The sequence below is a fragment of the Scomber japonicus genome, chromosome 7 (assembly GCF_027409825.1).
Source record: "Scomber japonicus isolate fScoJap1 chromosome 7, fScoJap1.pri, whole genome shotgun sequence".
In the NCBI taxonomy this organism is placed as follows: Eukaryota; Metazoa; Chordata; class Actinopteri; order Scombriformes; family Scombridae; genus Scomber; species Scomber japonicus.
In genome coordinates, this window is record NC_070584.1 from 10595303 (window position 1) to 10618726 (window position 23424).

At 41.6% G+C, this 23424-nt stretch overlaps 1 protein-coding gene across 2 annotated transcripts in view; it reads right to left on the reverse strand.

Moving 5' to 3' along the window:
• The window catches only part of usp24 (ubiquitin specific peptidase 24), a 32964-nt gene that overhangs the window by 2522 nt on the left and 7018 nt on the right, over window positions 1-23424 (reverse strand). The window contains exons 9-66 of one of the 2 annotated variants that reach the window (XM_053322755.1): window positions 23079-23153; window positions 22299-22457; window positions 22081-22195; window positions 21792-21895; window positions 21494-21601; window positions 21271-21366; window positions 20980-21141; window positions 19169-19261; window positions 18348-18455; window positions 18108-18257; window positions 17617-17748; window positions 16862-16973; window positions 16693-16769; window positions 16400-16540; window positions 15069-15122; window positions 14867-14982; window positions 14630-14696; window positions 14433-14543; window positions 14212-14310; window positions 13708-13881; window positions 13521-13606; window positions 13297-13405; window positions 12942-13097; window positions 12690-12787; window positions 12382-12477; window positions 12068-12290; window positions 11772-11934; window positions 11353-11514; window positions 11110-11180; window positions 10839-10999; window positions 10688-10749; window positions 10249-10440; window positions 9968-10082; window positions 9653-9797; window positions 9441-9560; window positions 9199-9324; window positions 8838-8936; window positions 8629-8711; window positions 8399-8540; window positions 8178-8297; window positions 7720-7934; window positions 6865-6989; window positions 6427-6568; window positions 5908-6058; window positions 5716-5811; window positions 5364-5467; window positions 5118-5231; window positions 3659-3866; window positions 3469-3558; window positions 2298-2400; window positions 2065-2183; window positions 1722-1835; window positions 1537-1602; window positions 1362-1428; window positions 1126-1204; window positions 893-968; window positions 694-780; window positions 140-250 (exon numbers count right to left, since the gene is read on the reverse strand). In XM_053322755.1, the coding sequence (XP_053178730.1) occupies window positions 140-250; window positions 694-780; window positions 893-968; window positions 1126-1204; window positions 1362-1428; window positions 1537-1602; window positions 1722-1835; window positions 2065-2183; window positions 2298-2400; window positions 3469-3558; window positions 3659-3866; window positions 5118-5231; window positions 5364-5467; window positions 5716-5811; window positions 5908-6058; window positions 6427-6568; window positions 6865-6989; window positions 7720-7934; window positions 8178-8297; window positions 8399-8540; window positions 8629-8711; window positions 8838-8936; window positions 9199-9324; window positions 9441-9560; window positions 9653-9797; window positions 9968-10082; window positions 10249-10440; window positions 10688-10749; window positions 10839-10999; window positions 11110-11180; window positions 11353-11514; window positions 11772-11934; window positions 12068-12290; window positions 12382-12477; window positions 12690-12787; window positions 12942-13097; window positions 13297-13405; window positions 13521-13606; window positions 13708-13881; window positions 14212-14310; window positions 14433-14543; window positions 14630-14696; window positions 14867-14982; window positions 15069-15122; window positions 16400-16540; window positions 16693-16769; window positions 16862-16973; window positions 17617-17748; window positions 18108-18257; window positions 18348-18455; window positions 19169-19261; window positions 20980-21141; window positions 21271-21366; window positions 21494-21601; window positions 21792-21895; window positions 22081-22195; window positions 22299-22457; window positions 23079-23153 (6849 nt within the window). Of the gene's footprint in view, window positions 1-139; window positions 251-693; window positions 781-892; window positions 969-1125; window positions 1205-1361; window positions 1429-1536; window positions 1603-1721; window positions 1836-2064; window positions 2184-2297; window positions 2401-3468; window positions 3559-3658; window positions 3867-5117; window positions 5232-5363; window positions 5468-5715; window positions 5812-5907; window positions 6059-6426; window positions 6569-6864; window positions 6990-7719; window positions 7935-8177; window positions 8298-8398; window positions 8541-8628; window positions 8712-8837; window positions 8937-9198; window positions 9325-9440; window positions 9561-9652; window positions 9798-9967; window positions 10083-10248; window positions 10441-10687; window positions 10750-10838; window positions 11000-11109; window positions 11181-11352; window positions 11515-11771; window positions 11935-12067; window positions 12291-12381; window positions 12478-12689; window positions 12788-12941; window positions 13098-13296; window positions 13406-13520; window positions 13607-13707; window positions 13882-14211; window positions 14311-14432; window positions 14544-14629; window positions 14697-14848; window positions 14983-15068; window positions 15123-16399; window positions 16541-16692; window positions 16770-16861; window positions 16974-17616; window positions 17749-18107; window positions 18258-18347; window positions 18456-19168; window positions 19262-20979; window positions 21142-21270; window positions 21367-21493; window positions 21602-21791; window positions 21896-22080; window positions 22196-22298; window positions 22458-23078; window positions 23154-23424 lie in introns of both variants that reach the window. The other variant, XM_053322753.1, reaches the window with a different exon arrangement.

The following is a 23424-nucleotide window of genomic DNA, read 5'->3' on the forward strand; positions in this document are numbered from 1 at the left end:
AAGCTCCTGACAGAAGCTGGTGACATGTTCCAGTTTTATGCTATTCTTCTCTGCAGATGTTCTACAGTAACGCACTGAGTCACTTGAGCAGTGCGTGTGTGTGTGTGTGTGTGTGTGTGTGTGTGTGGCTGACGGCTACCTGTCGGAGGCTGCGGTCTGCGTTTTCGTTGGCTGGGCTGCCGTCGGAGCCGTTGCTGCTGCCAGACTGCTCCTTCTCATTTAACAACGCTGTGGCGTAGGCCAGGGTGTCCTGCAGAGTTTGATACACACACACACAGAATAAAAAAGAAGTAAGCTAAGCAGGGAGCAGAGGAGAAAATGAACAGCAGTACAAATGAGTGTGTTTGTGTAGCTGTGGGGGGTGATATTGGAGGGGGGATCATATGAAATGCAATATTTTCTCAGTGTGAGTGTGTGTTTGCGTGTATGTTTTTATATCTTTGAGAGAACATTTTCAGTTGAAACCCAGCATTGTGAGGACACTGATGAGTTGTGAGGACATTTCGGGCAGTCCTCACTTCAAAGGGGCAATTTGTGATTAAAGTTAGAATTGAGTTTAGGTTCAGTTTTGGGTAAGTGTTGGGTTCAGGCATTTAGTTGTGATGGTTAAGGTTAGGGTCAATAAGCACCCTCACAAGGAAATAAAGACAAATGTGTGTGTGTGTGTGTGTGTGTGTGTGTGTGTGTGTGTACCTGTGCAGATATTGTGCGTTGGAAGGTTTTATTAGTGGATGTCTCATTGGACACGTTGCTCTGTGGAGTCCAGTAATGTTCAGTCATCTGAGGAAGTACAACCCAAATTAAAGTCAGTATACAGGATAATTATAAAAAAGTAATCACAATGTAAAATGTATATCTCTGCTGTATTTAGTGACACAATATTTAAGCTTGCCTTCTTTTGAAGCCACTGTACTGCCCAGCTCCAGTGACCAGACAAGTCTTTGAAGTAATCCTTAGCTGGAGAACACCTGGTGGGAAAAATGAATTACAAGAGAAGAGGTTCAGAATTACATGTTGCCTGTTTTGTCTGCCAAAATATCATCAAAGTATCACCTGCAAGGAATTACATCAAGGAGTATTTCTATTCCTTTACAACCATGACCTCTGACACTTAGATGTACTCACTTCTGTGCTAATGTGACCAGGAACTTTACACACTGGTAGCAGCGTCTGCTGTCCACGTTGTTACTCTGGTGCATCAAAGCTGTAAAGAGAAAAAGCTCAGTTGGGTGTTTTTATATATTCACTAAATCCTTTTAATATCCAAACAAAAAACAAAGATGCTGCCAAGTACTATGGCAGTCTACCAACACTACGAATAAGAAAAACACACAACAATAAAAAAAGAGACAAAGACATACCTAGCAGGCCTTTCTCTGACTCAAAAGCATACTTGAGTCTCTGGGATTGCAGAGTGTCCTCCGCGACCTGAGGTAGAAGAATGAACTGAAGTTAGCAACATTGATTATAATAGTGATCATACAGACATGAAAGCATAGATTAATACACTGAGGGTCACTGATGACTGTCACTCACCAGTAGCTCCTGCAGCATCTGGAAAATGTTCTTCAGTTCATGAGGTGGAGCCGTCTCCAGCTGGGTCTAAAAGATAAAGATTTGAAATGAAGAATACTCAAAACTGACTAAATTTCCTTTCATCCTTTCTGCTAATTACCACACACGGCACATTTAAGTTTTTTTTGGATGTTTTTTCTTATTACCTTGAGTAACTGTAGCACTCCCAGGGAGAAGGACTCATTACAGTACGAGCAGTAGGTCACCATCTCTATCAGGAGAGCCAGAGGGCCGGACAACTCACGCATAGCAAACATCACCTGGTGAATATTCAAAGAAAAAAAAAAACAACAACACAGCAGTCATCAGTCAAACAGCTTCTCAGTCTTTCATGTTTGTCTAATTAGTAGGTTACGACCCCTAACTGACTGACCAATTTGTTTTAAATCACTACTTTACCAGAATAACTGTATTATTAGTCTCCATCAAGATTTAAATCAAATCTTAAAAAAAGTGCACAATACTGTGAGTTGTCGGTTTGTATGTTACCTCTAGCAAGTAAGGCTGTCCCTCTGGAGTGAAAAGTGAAGCCATGATGTCTGAGTGGAGAGGGAGCAGAGGGGTGGAAGCCGGGACGCAACTCACACGGAGCTTAAAACCTCCTGGAGCTAACGACAAACAAAAAGGGTACAAACGAGTCAGATCGAGAACTGGACAGTAGAAATAATACCAATGGATCTTTGTGTGCGTTTATGCATGTGAGACAAAGAGTAGAGTCTCACCCTGTGTCCGCTGGGAGCTGAGGTCAGTGTGCAGAGTGATGAGGGCCAGGGTGCTGTGGAGGTGAAGAAACTCCCGAGCCTGAGCTGGACTCCACCGCCGGTTCTGTAGAGACGCACGGAGAGAAATGTTGAAGAATAGTTTGAATTAACTCGACTCACAATAGTTTTCCATGTCAGTGTGGGCAAAAGTCAATATTTATCTGTCACTCTTGTATTTTTAATCATTATTTTACTATTTTCAAACACACACCATATTCAGTGGTGTGGTGTGGTGTGGTAACAATGTTTATATTTCTCTACATTAATCTTCCCTTACAGCCCAGATTCCCCTCTGACTTCCATCAGGCTGTTTTGGAAGCTATCTACATAAAATTGGTATTTTCATCATTAATGACCATCTAGTCTGATTGGTTGGACATGTGCTCCCCCCCCCCCCCCACCAGCAATTGGAATACAACCTTATGAATAATGCAAATGCCTTTAATCTGCATCTTTACATGGAGTAATGGTTGCAGCTGGAGAGAGAAATGATTTAAACTTGAAGCTCCACTAACAATTTTTTCTCCCAAAAAATAATTAAAAAAAGTATTCAGTCTGTAAAGAATCTGGACATAAAGACATATTAACATTCTGTCCAGTAAAAACATGAAGCTTCACTTTACATTCAGACAAACTTACGATTGTACAATTGTAAAATTCCATCTGTGAGACCAACATTTATCTTCCAAAATGGACTGCTAGAGGCTGAGATTACTGGCTGCTTTCACCTAGCCAGCAGCTCCAAAACATTTCCAAAAATGTCAAACCTAATAAACTGATCACATATCGGGAATTTAAGTGGTTGCTCTCTCACCTGAACAAAATACCAAAATTCAACAAAGTGACATATTAACAGACCTACAGTAAAAATTACAACCATTGTCTTAAAATCTCCACTGTCACTGCTGGCTGGCATAAATTGCATTATGGGTATTTGGCTGCCCCAAATCCACAAAAATCAGCTCCTGATGTATCAACGATAAAACAGGTGGAGCAAGTACACATCCAGGTGTTTGGACAGAACTTGGCTGGATGTGGACTTTGAATTGGAGCAGTAGTTGGGCTGCAACTGATTGTGTTTCACAAGTACAAAAGAACACAAGTACACACAATATATATTATTAAATTGTACCTGGTTGTTTTGCCTGTTGGGTCCCAACAGGAAGATGAGCATCCGGCGATATGCTGAATGTTTTAACAACAACTGACAAGGACCACAACCCTGAGAGAGTGAACAGAGAGAGAAAAGCATTAGGATTTAATGTATTTGTACTAAAGCAAGTAGAAAAGATGATCTACTTATTGCGTTTTTTCTTTATTACCCTCTGAGCGAAGTTACTGAAGAGGCCGAAGTACTGTGCACAGTTTTTCACATTCTCAGGAACATCTTTGTCCAATAAGGAGAGGAGGACATCAGTCAAGCTGTCCACCCCCGGGTCTCCAAAGTGAAGCGCGCTCTCCAGAGTCTTTTCAAGGATGGATGCGACCACCACCCTCACTTCCCTCACGCTGCACTCCAGCAGACAAACCCTGAGAAGGAGGGGATGGAAAATATAAAGATATTCATTATTGCTATTATAAAAAGATATGCTAAACAAATGGAATTGAAACCCAAGAAGGAAACGCTAGTCTGCTACTGATAATAGTGTTTAAGCATCCTCAGTAGCTTTTCAGACTGTGAGGACAAGGTGAAAAATTAAGTTGACAAAATAAAGAAATGCACTTAATAACAAAATTTGTGTGAGACATAACACTTATTGTTGTGCTGGAGCTCCAGCCTTGATACAAACAGCTGAGTGCCACATATTGTATTTGTTTTCTCTGGGAAGGGGTGTGTGGTGTGTAAAGGGGGCCGGGGTGTATTGCCCAAAACGTCCGATGTTTCGACAACCAATCATGTCTAAGGACCACATGATCACCCCATGCCTGAACACAGAGTAGTGCAAGACCAAACCTTTCTTAAAAACACACGCCCACTTTGGGAAACTATTTGGGTCTTAAGGTTTACATTCCAGAGACTGACCTGCTCTTTCAGCCAATCAGCATCCAGTCAGTGAGTAACACACACAGGTGTTTTTAATACTCTGCTGTCAGTACAGATGCAGTTGTAAGCATGTTGGAAAACACTCCAGAGGCTCAGATGATGTGTGTGTGTGTGTGTGTGTGTGTGTTCTTGTAAATTAAATACATCATCAGGCACTAATGGCTTTTTATATCAGGTAAAGCTTGAGTATGTAAGAATGTGCACTTGAGAGAAAGAGAGAGGAGCATTAGTGGCTGCAGCAACATTACAAGGGTGGAATGATTTCACCCTGACCAGAAAGCTGAATGTGCATTGATTAGAGTGAGGGAGCAATGCTGGCAGCTGCCAACTCTGCAGTATTGCATATCACTAGGGCAGCTACAAAAATGCTGCAGTGATTAGACCCAGGCCAAAGCCCGGCAAAAAAGAACAGAAATCCCTTGTAGAAACATACAGAATGTCTGTGCTTGATTTCAGGGATTGCTTAAAGCTGAAGTGATTTTGGCAGCAGAGTTCAAACTGTGATTTTAACTACAGTCTCAGTCTGCAGCTGGAGCTTGTTTTTGATGAGCTCAGATCTATAAACTGGCTATCAAACAATCACAATGAAGTTTATAAGTGTTGTATTTATTAGCAAAATCTTGATGTAATGACATGGTTTTTGCTGATAATTTCTTCATTTAGTTAGCAAACACTACATGTAGGATCACATATCACAAACACTCTGGGGGTTAAGCAGCTGGGCAATAAGCACTGACCTGGTGATCTCTCTACCCTCTTGTCCAACAAGGTACTGCACCATCCACTGACACGCTTCACTGCTCTTAGACAGCAACACCTCCACTGTTGCCATCCACTCCTCTGTGTCCACACTGCAGGAGATTAACAGAACAACAGCATGTGACAGAAATAGAGAGAGCCGAATAAAAAGAAGTGCAATCATCAAGACATAATGGTGTAGGTCATGGTGGGTAATAATGATGCATGTGGAAGTGTGTTTGTACCGGAGTTTCTTTTTGGTGTGCAGGTAGGTGTGGAAGAGAAAGTGAACAGCCAGCTGAAGACTCTCTTTGGCCATGGGTTGGTAGTCTGCATGCTTCAGCTTTGTCTGTAAAACACACATTAGAAATGATCATGTAGTTAAATATAACTAACTCTGGATACAGTGTTGCTTTGATGATTTAGATGATAGATCACTTAACATGGTAAGAGTGGAAACATTGCACAAGGAAAAAAGGGGAAAAAAAGAAAATATAAATGTGTAATAAAATATTTGCTTCCTGAAACTTCTCTCTCTGTACAGCTACTCTATGTATTTATATACAAACAAAAAAGACAAACATAAGAAGCACATACTGCGTTGACGGAGGCCAGGGAGAGGGTGAAGTTGAAGTAGTCACTGTTGTAGACGTCTCTGTTCCTCATGAACTTGAGATTCTCATCTCTCACAATCTACACAAGAGAAAAATGGAGATAATGGCAGTTTAGAGACAAGACTTTCTTCATGTTATTTTTTAGTTCCATTCAGGCAGCTTGATGCCACTTTACCTGATAGATGCTAGCAGGCATCTTCTCCACGAACAGGCCCTTCTTTTCTCCTTTGCGGACCAGGCGGGTGAGGAGGGTGAGGCGGTCGTTGTTGGCTCTGGGGGGGCGAGGAGAGGACTGAGGGGAAACATCAGGAGAGGACGGGGCAGACCTGGAAAAGACAGAGGCAATATAACTTAGTGATAATAGGGGATGAACTGTTTAGATTGTCTGTTACTAATCCTACTGTAAATACAGATTCTTTTTACACACACAGTTGACCCATTTATTTTTAATAATTTTCTCCAAAAAAAATAAAGAATTGCATGTGAATATATTTTGTCTGTAATGTTTTATAAAAAGTCTCTGATGATCAAAAACTGTACACCATCAGTCAGCAGCTGTCAGATAGGCAGCATACAGCCTTTTTATTCTGCTGACTGCTGCACACTGCGGTGAGTAATAGTAACTGATACATTATCTGCGATCCAATGGAGTTTTTTTGAGGTAAATATAGTAAATGGTGGGAAGGTCACTCACAGTGTAAGGTCCTCAGCTTCCTGCCTCATGATGCTGACTCTGCTTTTTTTGGGCAAGACAGGTGAGTTTTGGTCGCTGATCTTCTGATAGAACAACATGTAGGCGTTCCAGTATCTCCTTCGCACATCAGGGTATGGGTTCGCTGCACACACAGACACAAATAGTTACACAAATACACTAACCACAGTGAAGCAGGAGACATCTTGTGGCCAGCATTTAAACATTTGGAAGAACAATTATTTGCATATTCATGGGTTTTTCAAGGAGCAGATGTAATTTTGAGAATTTCAAACAATGTTATTAAAATTCTCATGTGGAAAATTCACATCAGACACAAATGATTATTCAAAGTAGAGCATTATAACGAAGGGGATATTTAAATTAAGCATTTGAATGTACGTTGTTACACTGATGTCAAAGTTAATGAATATTACTTACATTGATCATAAACTTTGGGGCGGTACTCTCCTCCAAAGCACTCGTATTCCAAAGTTTCATCATTCATATCAAACTCCTCCACCACGTTGTCGTTGAACTTGTACCAGCGTCCACGGGCGCTACCACTAAGACAAACAGAGGGAGAGGAATGGTATATGACACGTTTGCTTATACAAATGATAAATCAAAAATACCAAAACAATAAGACACAGACTGACTCTGTACTAATTAGTTTGTCAGCAGGATGTGGTGTCCACCTGTATGCTAACCAGCCTGTCTGGTGACTGTGAAAAGATCAGTCATTGTCTAAAGATCTAAACCTTTAAAGATCTGATATACAAGATAATTGACTTCAAAGCAGCTCTATAATCTGTCCAGTTTCCTGGAATAAGACCAACTTCCTGAGAACAAACTTTCTTTGTTGTAATTTTAAGTGGGGATAGGAACAAGCGAGTGTGCAAGAGCCTGGTGCCAAATATGAGCTTCTGTGGTCTCTTAACGTTCCACTTCTCCAGTGAGTGTTCCTGCCATCCAGAGCCAGACATGTGGAGACGTTTACAAACTAGACCAGGAGCCCACACGAAGTCTGATGCTGCATTTGTGTGCCCCATGGAGGTCTTGTAAATTCTGCCTGGAAAACTAAAGCAATAGATTTATATGTTCCACTAATCACTGGTTATGTGGCTCTTATGTAAAGTAGGAACAGGAGCTGGAAAATGGGAGAGCTAAAGACCAAAAAGTACACAGAACCATAAATGCTTTAAAAAAACATTAGCCCCTTAAATGCATTTTATCCTATAATGTGTGAAAAGGAAGAGATTTGGGAACATCAGAGCATGAAGCAGCGTCTCTTACCGTCTGTCTTTAATGAAGGAGTAGTAGTGTCCTGCATGCGCCTGACCACTGTGGACAACAACTCCCACAAGTTCATAGTTCTCAGAAATGGTGACCTTCTTCCTGGGCGACCCTCCTGACGTCCCGTCGCCTCGCCCCTCGCCTCCCTCTCCGCTGCAGTCTTGACGAGCCATTCCAGAGACGGTGTAAGGCTCCATGTTCAGCACCCAGGGGAACTGTGCACCAAATAAACAAACGGACGTAAACCAAATTGTTTTTGTTTCAACATGTGAGGTGAAGATACATTCCCTGCTTTTGTATCAGAGCCAAACAGTTCACTATCAGTGTGAAAAAGTTAGATTGTGTTCATTTTAAAATTTAACAGTGAGCTGGGAAAAGAGTCTGGCATTTGGTAGAGCTATTGGGTGCAGATCATTGGATAAAGGTAAGGTAATCTTGGAATTAGAAATAGTCCGTACCCTGATCTGTTCGTCATATTTGATAGAGCGTCCGCTTTCCCAGTCGAAGCCGAAACGCATGAGGTGGATACAGAGAACACTGGGCAGGGATTTAATACATGTCCTCTTCACTGTGGTCCTCTGCACGGAAGAACAAGAACATACACAATCGTAAGTACACATAACAGTATCAGTGTAGTACAGAATAAGTGTAGTGTAGAATAACAGAGCTTATTACGAACCTTCTCCTTGCATTTCTCACAGTAGTAGGCGTTGCTGCCCTCTAGCACCTCTCCTCTGACAAACTGGTCTAATGAAATCTCTAAACTTTGGCAAGATGTCACTCCGAGGTTCAGTGCCATGAAGGTTTCTTCACGCTCATACCTATGTAATTAAAAAAGGTCAAAAAGGTCAAGCATTATCCATGATCAGTCTCAAAATGAAACCTTCAAAAAAAAAAAAGTGTGCTCACCGGTGAGGACAGTCTTTACAAATCTTCTGGTCAGAGAAGATTCCCTGAAAGGTGTTTTTGAAGATTTGTTCTCGGCCCATTTTCTGATGGAGGGAGGTTTCATCATTAATGACATCACCATAACTAATGAGCTAATGCACATACTTAGGTAGTGCACATAATGTTTTCTTTTTAAATTTGTGTGGTGTGTGTGTATGTTTGTATTGTACCTTGAGGTGTTCGTCAAGCTGGTCCACCAGGCTAGTGAAGAATTCGTAAGCGTCTTGTTGTTCTCTTACATACAACTCCTTGTTCCACATCTTGAAGATCTGACATAAGTGATTTGAATGTGATTAATAGTTGGGTAAACTGGGATATGGCACTAAACTGAATAGAATTAGGTGTGACTATCAGCTTGTCAAGTATGAGAATGTATGTATTTATGATTCCTCTACCATTCTACTTGATTGATCTCACTATTGAGAGAAATATCAAAAGTGCTGTGTAGACCATTCAGGCATAATCTTGTAAGTTTTCATGATATGACAAGCTTACTTAATAATGAGACAGTAGAATTGAATCATCTAATACCTTCCAGAAGTTCTCAGGCACGTAGTACTGCAGTTTGCTCTCCATCAGGTGGCCAAACAAAGACTGAACCTGGTAGAAAACACTTTCCTCTGGCTGGTCTGTGTCATCCTCGATGGACAGGAAAGCCTTAAAACAAATACAAACACAAACAATCTTTGACACCGGGTTCCCCCCTGTGACTCAAAGAGCAGGCGCCCTCTGGTGAACACATAAAGTAAGTAGCACACAGAAATAATGCGTACCTCTGCTAGACCAGGCTGCATGTAGAGCTGCTGGAACACGGCATTCATGTAACACGTGGCTCCACCGTTCTTCAACCCGACAAAACCTGACACCGAGCGGCTTTCTACCGGGGGCAGATACTGGGGAGGCGACAAAGAGATATTTTCACTCAACTATCGTGTAACAACAAATATTACTTCATGAAATATTATTTTAATGATAAGTGTCTTACATCGAACTCTTTGCAGAGCGAAGGATCAGATTGGTGGTGCATGGACAGTAACTCTCTGGTGATGAGGCGGAGGTTTGAGAGAGAGCTGTCTGCCAGCATCACCAGCACCTCGTAGGCTGCCAGTCTGCTGCTGGCTGTGCTGCACCTGACCAGACACACAGGAGATGAAGATGACAAAAGATTAACACAACAACAGTAAAATCAGTACCAACTAGAAAAGGTTCCCAGTTTTGAGTAGACTGCTTCACCTATTTATTAAAATGACTTAAAAGTAGCTCACAGGAGAAAAAGTGGAAAAATAGGAATGAAACGTACTTGGGGTGAAAGTCATGGCTGGGCGCCGGGGAAGTTGTCGGGTTGGAAGTGTTGATGATAATGCGAGAGGCTCGGAACAAGAAATCATCCAACAACTGCTGGATCAGAGATGGACCTGAGGAAAGAGTCACACGTCGTCACTCTCAGTCGAATCAATAGTGTGTGAAGATGTTAAAAAGGACTGAACACAAGACATCTAAATGTGTGTAATCCTGAATTTGCCATGTTTGTGTAATGGGTGTAGGATTGCTTTTACATACGTAAACTTGATGTGTGCTCACCAAGATGTTCCTTCTCATTGCCACAGAGTGAGAGCAGGGTCTTGATGAGCCGGAGGTGTCCAGCCAGAAGGATATTGTCTGCCTCGCTGGTCTCCATCTCAGAGCTCCAGCTGGGCTCAAAGTTGTCGAGCCAAGAGATCTCGTCCTCCAGCATGGTGGCGGCGCTCACTTGTAACACCTCCATCTCAGAAGCTGGGTGAGGACAGAAGAGTGGAGAAAGAGAGAAAGGGAAAGGGAGGCAGAAAAAGACAGGAGGCTGTGTTAGAAGAATTTACAGCTTAGAGTTTAAATTAACAATGTTCAATTGTAAATATAGCGAAACAGCAAACACTTTAAATTCTTTTTATACATTAATTATTTGTTTTAACAAGCAAAATGTTTGTTTTCACAACATGAGTATATTTGTTCTGGTGACTGAGATTTGACTTTATTGGCTTACTTGTTAGATCATCCAGAAGCTGGCATCTAAGGTCAAAGTACTCTGTGCACTGGGAGAGCAATCTGGGGAGGAAAACCATGTACATGAAAACTATGAGAGGACTGGAGAGGTTTCCAGTAATGTATACCTTGTCTGTTACTTGTTCAATTACCTCTGGTTGACTCCTCTCATGACAGATGTAGGACTCCACAGTGGCAGCTGAGCAGTAAGAACGACTGACAGGAGGAATAAGTTGGGTTTCTGTACATCAGGGAAGGCTGAAGTGTCAGTCTGGCTCAGAGTGTACAGCTGATCACAAGCTACACGTCGGATCTGTAGGAGGCAGGGACAGAGAAAAGGAAACATGAACACACCCCGCCATGGTAGCTATATACAGTATTTCTTATGTGCAGTCTATTGAACAAAAAGAGAGTGTTATTTACCTCTCCACTGGGAGATCCCAGCAGAACATCGATGATGAAATCATTGACGGAGGGAAGGTTGTAAAAAGATGCTGGAGGGAGAAACCAAGCACACAGGACTTGTAACAACTACAATATGCCACTGCAATGCATGTGAAGTGACTGACAATACTAATATTTTAACAGGTAATTATCAAGAAGGAGACGAACAGTGTTGGATTGTATGCTTGTGGTGTGTTTGTATGCTTGTGGTGTCAGTCTTACCTAGTTGCTGACAGCGCAACTGCAGACAGGTAACCAACAGTGACAGAGCTTCACGAGCAATGATGGTATCTTTAATGGAGATAAACTGCTGTCTGACACATATCCCAGCATGCAACGCTGTCGGCGTGGTCTCGCCCTCACTGCTGGAGCTACAGTTACTTCCTGCAAACGTACACAAAACATTTGGTTAGTTTTTGTTTGGAGCACCGGAAATGCTTCAGCTATTACACTTCCTGTTTGAGTCACAAATGAGGAATGAAGATGAACAACATAATTATCATGACTACTGACTGTAAACATTTTATTTGACTGCCAAAACAAGTCATCTGCTTTTGTTCAGCATCTCAGAGATAAAAAAACAAAACAAGAACTGACACCTACAACAAAAATGAGAAGTGTTTTAGTGTTTTTCAGCTCACCAGTACTGCTGACTCTTGTGCGGACTCCCTGTGGCAGAAGTGCACCATGGGTCTCTCTGATTGGCTGTGGGCTGCCAACCAGATCCAATCGCCCTGCTGCAGCTGCCCAGGTCAAACGCATGAAGCAGGCCACAGTGGAAGTGAAGTCTCCCACTTCCATAGTCTAAAATACAGGCAGAGTAAATATTTATACATTTAAAAAAAAATCATTCTGGCTGCTGACTTAATGGTTTATTTGCCACTGAAACATCTTGATGTCTGAACTCTGTGTGTTTCTGTGAGTTTTATTCCGGTACCTGAATAGCTACACGAGCAGCAGGTATGATCTCCTCAACTCTTATGGACGAGCGCTCAGACAAAGACATCTGTCTGTAGGAGGACTTCTCTGGAGTTCCACAGAGAGACAGCTGTCGTCCCGTGCGACCAGCATTACGGAACGGACGGGATGACAGCGCATCACCATCCCTGATGACATCATCATCCAGTGATGCAGGCATGCTCTGGCCAACCAGGAGGAACCTGCAAGTAAAGACAATTGAGTTATGGAGGTCTGGCATGGGATGTGGCCCAGAATATCCACCCCTGTGTGTTTGAGAGAGATGATTTGCACCTGGCCAACTGGAGACAGATAGAGTAGACTCCTTGTCTGGTCTCGTAGTCCACCTCTGATGGGATGGAATCTCTCTGCATAACATTCACCACCAGACTGCAGAGTAAACACAGAGAAATACAACTGTCAGGACTAAAAATAAAAAAAGATCCCATGAGTCACTTCGGATAAAAGCATACGCCTCATGGCGTATGTGTGCTAGGTGTAATGCAGCTTGACAAGTCTAATGACACTTCCAGCAGTGGAGCAAACCAAAACAAAAGCTAGACAAAAGATTCTATGAACATGTCTGTTCTCTGTGGTGTTACCTGAGGCCTCCTGCTTTAAGGAAGTTCTCACAAAAGGACTTGCTGCTAGTTTTGGCCATCTCATCATCAGACGTGGGCATGAGCTTTGAACTCAACACCTGAGACAGACAAAGAAGGAGGATGAAATCAGGTGTTGAAGCGTCTATTTACACTTGAAAAAAAAAAGTCACACATATGCAACTAAGCTTTGAGAGTGCATGTTAAATATGGGAAACTTATATACAGTGATGGGGTGTATTTTCAAATATGTACCTCAAGGTTATAAAGCACTCTGAAGGTGGACATGCCCGGGGCTGACGATCTGAACAGGGACTCCAAGATGGATGCAGCACTGGGCTGGTGCTGCTGCTTGGAGGCCATAGATGGAGAGCGAGAGCCTGAACCCTGACCGAGGGTGAACAGCGTCTTCTACAGAAAAGAGACACAAAGGGAATTTAGAAAATAATACAAACAGAGAGGTAAAAGAAGAGAATACATAAAGAAAAGAAAGACTCCTACAGATCCATCCATTCTCCCAAAAGATTTTGTTAACACAGGCACAGACATCAAACAAGCCTCACTGTTCAGCCTTTGACCTGAATGCATCTTAAGAGACGGTCTGCAGTACCTGATGGCTCCAGACGCTGGATTCTTTGGGAACAAAGTTGTCGAGGGCGTCCTGCACTTCTGGATCTGTTGGGATCAGCAGCAGCAGCTTTCTCACACGAAGAGTAATCCTGCAACAAACAAACACACATATGAACAATGATGTCTTTAGCTGTCTGAGATCTTGTCATAGTCATTGTGATATTTTAATCTTCACTAGGTATGTTATTTATCAAAGAATCTCACCTGCATTCATCCAAGTTAGCCAGCTGGTAAAGCATCTCAAACACATTACACACCAGCGCCATTACCACACCAGGCAGGGACTTCTCCTGGAGAAACACAAACACAAGCACAGTGCGTCAGAACCGATGTAAACATGAGTGTGTTCTGCAGTCTATTAGCTTGTGCCTTGGTGTCTTTGAGCTGGTACCTGCTCCAAGGCATAGGCAGAGTTGAAGACGGCAGAGCTGGAACTGCTGGAGGCGGAGGCTGAGGACTCGGAGCTGCCAGAGGGAGTTCCAGTGCCCGAACTTTTCACAGTCAGGCTCTGCTCATCATTGAAGCCAAGCTGGGACAGCAGCTTCTGGTCCCGATTCATGGTCAACTAACACATGGTGAAGGGACAGTGAAGGGAACGAATGAGAGAGAAAAAAATACCAAACAGGGATTGAGGTTGTTCAAGGCTGTGTTTCCCCTGCCACACAATAGATGCAGTGGGCCAACTCATTAACAAAGAGGAAGTGGCACCCTGCCTGAAAGAATTTATTGTGTATTGATTTGTAGTTTTGTACGGTGCACTGGCTTCAGGAAAACACATGACTGGGAGAGGAGTACAATACTTTGATGAGGGAGTGACAAATAAAACAGTACATTTAAAACCAAATGAGGAACAACGACTCCCTGCCTGTCACTTACAGAGTCATCAAACACTTACCACACTATCATTGGCAAAGATCTGGACATTGTCCACTGGACAGCTCAAGTGCTCGGATATCTTCCACCGTATACTTCCTATTGTCTCATTACTGTGGGTCTGCAGGACAAAAGCACACACACACACACACACACACACACACACAAAAGTCATTTCCTCTGGAGATGTAATTCTACACAATGAAAGTGTATTACAGGGAACTAAGAAAAGTCTTAAAGTACCTCTAAGGTGAAAGTGTCTTTGGTTGACTCATAAGTGATGTGAAGAGTGACAGGGTGTCCGTTGAACGAGGCCCCATGAGGTAGAATTGTTCGAGGAACTGAGTACATATCCTACACAGAAACACACAGATATTCAGCTTGTATTCAACACGTTTACTTTCAGAACGTTTAATTTTCATGACGATGGCAGGTTTTACCTCTATAGTGATGACGTAACGTTCAGCCAATAGCAGCAGTCTTTCGATTATTACCAGCTTAGTGGATCTGGAGATGAACACAGGAAGGTTTTCAGTAGGATTTTTTTTTCTTGTGTGTTTTGCATTAGCGAAGTATAAATTGAGTTACACCAGTTAGTTAGTGAGAGAAAAAGAGTCTTACACAAACATGTTTTAATAAGGTTAATAACTATTTCTTACCCAAACCCCCCCGTGTACCTGGATGGTGATTGTACAGACGTGGCCACAGTCGGCATGGCAGTGGCCGTCAGCATCTTGGTTGCTCTAGTAACAGCATGTGTTAAAGTAGGCCCACCCAGGGCCGAACTGGCTGCCTGAGAAAAAGAGAAACAGAGATGTGGGTTTCTCTGTGTGGGTTTCTGTGAAATGGCACCATTGCTAATAACAGTATTGAATTTACCTCTAGTCTCTTGTAACAATCGGCGATGAACTTCTTGTGCAAAGACACAGAATCCTTAGAGGATGAAAAGTTAATGTTAGATGTGGTTTCATATGGAGCCAGAACAAACTGATTCACTCGAAGGTACAAAGAAACCAAATACCAATACAGTGTAAATCAATGAAAACAATCTGCTACACCCACCACACTGGATGCTGACTGTGTGACATTTTAACACTGGATCGACTCAATCATCTACAGTCTACGCTCACGCTCTTTGCCTTTACTCACCGCTGTGTGCTCTTGAAAGTAATTCAATTTAGGACAAAAAATGGCTCCTTATCAAACAAGCAGCTCATCATATTAGCTATAAACAAGAAGACAGCTGTACCATGGCTTCAGATGGGGAAACAAAGAGTACTACTATATTCACTTAATACATATTATTATTATATATTATTTTTTCTGATCTTTCGGTTGTAAATTGGCAGAGTATGGAACAGCATGACTCTTTCTTCTCACAGTTATAATAACCAAGTACAGCACTACAAGTTAATTCAAAGATTTTACTAAAAAAAGAAAACAAATTGGAAATTAAGAATTACTCAAACCCCTTTATGCAATTATGCTCTGGACAGTTCTGCACCCTGTCTTCCACAAATCATGTTACTGAATGGGAATTCAACACTTACCCTACCTGTGTATAAGAAGATAGTTTTGTTTGCAGGATTTAAAGCTCTTTTTAGGAGGATTAGGAGGATTATCAGCTCTTTGTGCCCAGGCAGAAAAATAGAATCTATTCAAGCGTTGATGAAGGCCACTCAAGAGCTCAAACAACTTCTTTATTCTTTCTTGGGTAAACAGATTTGGCGGGCAAAGAAGGAGAGGAGGGTGTAGTTTCTTTAATATGTTGTTTTTCCATCTGGATGATTGGACTGTGGATTTTAAGATCCAGCATACACAGCAACTCTTTTGTTTATTTCTTTGCAACCAAGGGGTATAGGGTATGGTGGGGTGGGAGGCTAAAGGCTGCTTTCTTTTTTTTTTGGTGAGTTGTTTTGGTAATGTAAAGACCCTGGACAGAGATGTTAATACATCTTGACTGAGTTTTTGATTCATGTGGAGTTTATTTCATTTGCATGACAATTCCTTTGTGTTGTGCTGCCTGTACCCTTATCAAGCAGAGAGGAGCAAATAAAAAATAAAAAAACTTAAACGTTTGTCACGCTGTCTTCTTTTTCACCAAAAGAAAAAGAAGACAGCCAGCATCTCACTGTGATTTTAAGATGGTGAGATCCACACACACACACACACACAAACACACACACACACACGCACACACATTCTCTGACCTTCTTCATCTTGGGATTGAGGTTGGTGTAGCTATATGTGATGATGAGCAGGATTGCTTCATTGGCTATCTCTTCATCGGGGGTTTCCATGGCAATGCGCCAGATAAAATCCATCCCTGTGAGGTCAAGGCGTTCCACACACTAAAATATGATACATTAAACATTAATGTCAGCCATTAAGGTGCATCTTTATCTTTATACCCAAGGTGTGTTTCATATCTCATTAACCAAACAATTAACTGGATAAAATATTAGTGAAAAACCAGTTCAGAGGAATGTGAGTGAAGACTGACCAGCTGAGTCCCTTGGCGTTTCAGGCGATGGTCACACAGGTTGACATTCTCAAAGAAGGTCTTAAACAGATTGAAACCTAAGAGACACATAAAACATAAGAACTGGTGTATCACTAACGTATTCATGAACTAATGCTGAAAGGCTGCAGATCAATAATGTGTCTCCCACCGTTCATAGTGATCTCATAGGGCTCCAGTTTTAAGATCTTCTCCTTGAAGAGCTGCTGCTGAACATCACTCTCGAGGTCGTGTTGTCCTTTGGTGAACCACTCAAAACACATCTGCACACATCAAAACAGACTACATTAAAGCTTCATTCGAGCTGAATTTTGGATAAAGCGCTTGGGAATAGACGTCAGGCTGCACAGAACTGTGTGTTCTCCAGAGAGTTATCTATGTTTAGTACCATTTGTCTTTAGGCACAAAGGAGCAGCTGTACTTTTTGTTACATTGTGGTGTGGTTGTGCTACAATTTCTCTCCCAAGTTTAAACTTGATTACTAAATTATCCAAAGTTATCCATAACATGCCAAATGAGAAGGGCAAAGATGGCAAAGATCAATACAACCAAAAAAAAAACAGTCAAATCCTCCTAATCATTCAATTTCATGGCATACTCTAGTGCTTTGTTTAGACAGTGAAAATTCACAATGAATTATTTCTGAGACTGAGAAAAATATCAGTATTAATATCAAAATCATGAACCAAGGTCACAGGTTTTCATTTTTTTTTTTGTCTTGCTGCATGTTTTAGTGCCTTGAACACACTTTGAAAAAGTAAGAAGAGAATAGAGTGAATGGCTAATGTGCCATGTGATCCTGCATGTTCCTCCACAGTAGTGATCCAGAAAGAGGTGCGTGCACCAAATAGCCAAGGGACAAGCAAGGACAAGATTGCATTTACATAACAGTTTTCATCTCCTCACCTCACGGTCAAGTTCACAGACATCCGGGCCGGAAACCAGGCATTCCCAGAGCTCTTTGGCCCTGTTCCAGACCAGGTAGAGGCTGGCCTCCTGAAGGAAGAAGGCCAGGAAGCGCAGGTGGCTGTCCAGATACTAAACAGATCCAGAGAGAGAGAGAGAGAGAGAGAGACACACACACACACGTCATCTTGACTCTCAAACAAACCCACACTGTCAACACACTGTGCTGTTCAACTTGAAATACCTTTTGTGTACTGTGTAAACCCAGAACAGAGGTCAGATAAAATAAGATTCACTACTGACGTCAACGTCAAACCATTAATTGTGTCATTAATCATTCATATGAGCTGCAATATGATAGAACAGTAAATGGATAAAAGGAGATCAATAAACAGAAATAAAATTAAAGGCAAAATAAATGCAGCTGTGACTCTTGAAATGAAATTACAGTAAGAAATAGACTTAAGGGAGAAACTGGAACATAAACAAACCTCCTGGTAAGTGTATCGCCCGTCCACCATAGTTGATCCTGATAGGCCGTTATTACCCGAAGCAGTCACAGCGAGTCGGTGGCAGCACACCAGGGATCCCGTGATCAGTTTGACAATCTCAAAGTTCTTTTTCAAGTCCTGGATGATGCTCTGTGAGGAGGCAGGGAGGGGTTACTATAGCGACATTACACTGGTGGTAGAACAGATCATTTGGATTGCATGTGCGTTTGTTTGTGTTACCTTGTCTTGTTTCTGATAAGTCTGCTTTATGAAAGAACGGGTGATCTCGTGAAGCTGACGGAGAGCAGGAACAACCCAGACTGCCTGAGGACTGCTCTGCTGAGAGGCCTGTTGACACACACACACATGCACAGACACACATCAGATAATAAGATAATGATAACCACTACAGCAGGGCCAGCACATGAACACATGCTCCAAAAACAGAGGTCTGTGATGGTCTGTATTAATCTGATTTTGTTATTGGATTGATGATATTCATTATCTTTGCTTTGCCATCACAGACCCACTGTTTTTGCAGTAAGGACTTTGTGACAAGGTGAGAAAGAAAATCAGGGCCAGGGATGTATATAATCAGCTAACAGTTTTTAGAATGTTCAAATTTGCCATTTTGAAAATGTTTAGGTCAAAAGTCAAATATTAAGCATAACTCTCTCTTTGAAAAACTCTGTATATCCATGGCTCTGATTACATTCCTTTTTGCATGAGTAAAGGTGCTAGCACTTCCACCAAAGCCAACCACTCATCCAGCAGCTAAATCACTTATTTAATTCATCTCAGCTCTCACCCAGGACAAGATCAACACCATTGTGTAATCATTAGTCAGAGCCAAACCCCTCTTAGTAAGGCAAGCGGAAGATTAACACACACCTGGTTGAACTACCTCATGTCACAATCAAGTGTGAAATTATGAACCTGTGACCAATGAAAACCCCCTTGTGGTCAAGCCCTCCTCCGCGATTGGTTGGCAGGCGTGAAGCAGCGAGATTGGACACAGATTGGTCAGTGGAATTATAAATAATAAGAGCTTCTTCTCTTACTTTGAATAAAGAGTTAGCTTTCCTCTTTCCCCAAGTGCCAGTAAGAAATGAACTTTGAGTGTCGCTGCCTTTAGTGTCCTCCTGAGTGCAATTCTAGAAACATACATTTCATTTGAGCTGGGACGCATTGTAAAGACAGAGATATCAGTGCGTGTGTGTGGTCTCACTCGATTCAAAAAACATTCATCCTGGTTGATATTCTGACATCATATCAAAGCAGGTAAAGAACAGGTGCATTGAACACATGAACAATGACTTTGTTTAATTTAGGTGTAGCAGTCGGCCATGCCAGAGAGCCAGTATGCAAAGTAACAGTGAACTGACACACCTACGTGCATGACTAACTGGTGATGTACAGCAAACCTATCTAACATCTAGAAAGGCAGGATGAAACACGAATTCCTGCACTTTCACCTATAACACTTTACCTGTCCCTGCATTCCTGTGTAAAAGTTATATACACATAAATTCCTTCCACACCTTCATTCATGTTAAACTGCAATATTGGCAGAATCCATTGAATAAATCAAAGACAATAAAACATAAGACCAATTAAACTCAAGAACTGCAGAGCTTATGTCTAATATGTGTGATAGTCTTGAGCTTTTTTAAATCTCACAAATCCTTCTTTGTGCATGCATGAATATGAAGGATTTATGTCATTAGTTTGACAGCATCTTGACAAATAAGCCCCACTGACGCAAGCTAATACTGAAGCAGAGCTATTGAACAGGAAGACAAATAAGAAGAGAGTGAAAAGGGAAGGATTGAGTCAAATCTGTGTCTGTAGTGTCATTGTCTGTCTGACTGACTGTCTCCATTAACCACTGCCTCTCCATGGATGCTAGAATGGGGTACAAAATGAAAACAAACTTAAGTAGAAGGATAATTCTGCTACACTAACAAGGACATGCTAACTTTAGAACAAAACTGTCACAGCAGCGAGAGAAACACAGGGGCCCAATGCAGCATTTACTTTCAAGTTATGCTGCATAGTGAACAGTCGCTGTTTGGTTATATGTGTATAGAAAATAAACAATTAACGTATCTACTAGGAGCATTTATTATCAAAAACTACTATGATGGTGCATTAACTTTAGAAATTAACTTTACATAAATTAACTCACATACATATATAAATACTTCTCTGAAGACCAGTCTACATATTAACTAAGTAAACAAAATCACTGCATTTCCTCTGATAAAAGGTCATCATTTACCTCAACTGCAGCAGGTGCCAGGCTTTATTAGAAGCAGGCTTAAATTAGAGAGAAGACTTTATTTCCAATTTCCTCTGTTTGATAAAAAACATTTACTCAAATTTTAGAATGAAGCCTCTTGTTCTGGGATCTGCTTCCATTTGCTTTGTTAATTTTTTGTTATTGCATTACCGGTGATTACAGTAATCTACACTACAGACTTCTGCCAGCTGAGAAAGTTAATTTCCATTTAGCTCTCTGCTAACTAGAATGGGGACATTACTGGACTGAATGGATCACATTCTGGTAGTGAAACAAGTCATTTCGCAGGGAGCTGATGGGGTTTGTTATGTTAGAACGTAATGAGAGCACAACAGGCTACGTCTGCAGCAGTGGCAGCGGGTTGGGAGGGGGCGGGGGACCCAACACAGAAGACAGAACCGTGTATCGAGACTGTGGATGTTTGTGTTGCTGTTTCAGTCTTGGTTTCAGAACTGTCACATATAGTAGGTACTTATGGAACCATCGCCCACTGAAACTCTACACCACAACTAACACTATCCTACACATCTAAAACTACAATAATGAGTGTCTGTAACATGTCTGTCTCACCTTCTTAATGTCCTCAATACATTTAATGATGTAACTTCGTTTCACAGTCTCCTTGACAGCATAGGCATCGCTAAGGATCCCCAGGTGCTCCTCCAGTGCCTGCTGAACTAGGCTGGTAGGCAGGGTGGGGAGGTGTGCCAGTTCCCACAGCACCTCCAACACCTGAACACACACACACACAGACACACACACACAATGCTACAGTCTTATGGCTACTCTTTAATAATAAAACTATTATTAATAAAAAATAAAGCATTTAGCATTGACAGAAAGAGATATATACCAACATACCTTTCCTGTTGTAGTTTCAGAGCGAGCCTCTCTGCCGATCCTCCCGATCAGACTGAGCAGCTTCTGCCTCACACGGTCACTCTCAATCTCCCAGCTCTGAACAACATGTAAATACTTTATTACTAAAACTACACACACACACACACACACTAACACACACTTACAGGTCACTAGATTGATTTATTCCCCATAATCCCAGTCATAGAAATGCTGCACCACTGACCTTCTGTATGAGCACAAAGAGGTGGGTGAGTTGATCAAAGCTGAACTTCACAGCAGCAGCAGCAATGATTGTGTGAATGTTTTCAATCACAGTTGATGACTGGCCGGCCTGAAATGCAGACACAGGAATCAATACATCCATTTTAACATTTGTCACACTCACACTCCTATGTACTTACTAAGAGCTACTGGTAAGCTAACTGCTCAGTTTTAAAAACAGACAAACCTGTTGAACATGCTTATTGAAGATGTAATAAGAACACAAAGGTTATACTATTTATGTATGCAGTGGTGCTGACCTGTATTTTCCAGATCTTGGAGAGTTCGTCCAGCGACAGTTTACTCCCCAGCAGCTCAATGATTCCCTTAATTCTCTCACAGTACTGAGCTTGGTCAATGTTACCTGGAACAAAGAAACAATTAATAACCGCAGTGAGTATCGTCAACCTGGAGCCAAAAGCAGTCACATGTCATTTGGATTATTTCTTTCTTTTTTCAGATTATGGATTATTGTTTGATTATTTTTGGGAGATATTTTGCAACATGATTCAGTTTGTGCTGTTTGCATGATTTGACATATGTTCTTACCCTCCAATGCTATTGACAGGACTGAATTCTCTACAAGCCAGTCTAGCAGTTTATCAGTGTCAATGGCATTTTTCACTGTCTTAGCCACCGTGCTCTCCTCTATTAACTTTGTCACCTGCAAGACAATATACGCAAACATATTTAAAAACTAATTAAAATACCAAGAAGAAAAAACTAAACATGTAGATTCTGACTCAATAGTCCTTATAAGAGCTGACCTCTTTGAGGGAGTTCATTTTGGTAGAGAAATGGGGCGTTTTGAGCATACGCAGCAGCGTGTCCAGTCGCAGGTCATCTACCACATTTACCAATTCCCTCTGGAACCTCATACACAACAGCTTGATGGCCGACAGCAGGTCTGGGATGCTCACCAGGCGCTAGAATTAAAAGGACAAAGGAGGAAGGAGACTAAGTTATAACATACTCATTAAGTCACAATCACTGTGCCTGTTTTCTTAAAACTTCCTAAAACATTTTTTCTCTACATTTTTACCCTTTTTACTCCTAAATTTCGCTGGCCAATTCCCTGGACTGTCACAGTGCACCTTTGACCCATTTGGCTGTGAAATCTACACCACTCGAATCACATCGTAAACAATACAGACTGATAAAAATATATTTTACATGGCTTGCAGTGGTGGAAAAAAAGGATTGTAGGGTCTTAAAAGCTGTGAAAATATTAATTATATAAAGTTTGGCACAGAATCTCTACCACCTGTTACTGTTTTATTAGCAGCTGATACAGATTCAACGTCATACCCGTTGTCTTATGTGCCACCTGCGCTGCATATAAGTGTTAGCTTGTTAATCTTGTTATGTTGCACACCCAAAAACGATACAATCCTCCCAAGATCCCACTCCCACACTCAAGATAGACACACCACTCCAGGAATGAAAAACAGACATTAATAGGGGAAGTCGAGTGCTTTGTGCCACTGCGTCTCTCTTTTACAAACTTAGAGAGCAAAAGTCATAAGAGGGTGACAAAACAGCGCTACCTTGTCTTTAAGGTCCTTCTCCTCCAGGTTCTGCACATATGTGATCATCTTATGGATGACTGGATCGAGCATGGGCTAGGAAAAACAATATGAGACTTTGTTGGTCCCTGTTGGGCAAAAGGGCAACTACAGCAGCAAACAGTAAGAGGATACAGCAAATAAAAATAGATTATAAAACTGAATGGAGCACAAGGGTCATATAAACACACACAACTAATCATTTCGACACAGCTTAGATAAGAAGAAGTTAGAGAGAATGTAGACACGTAGATAGAGTAGCAGTTCAATTCATTGAAAACAAAAGGACACAAGTAACCACATATGGAGCAGTATACAGCCATTAAAT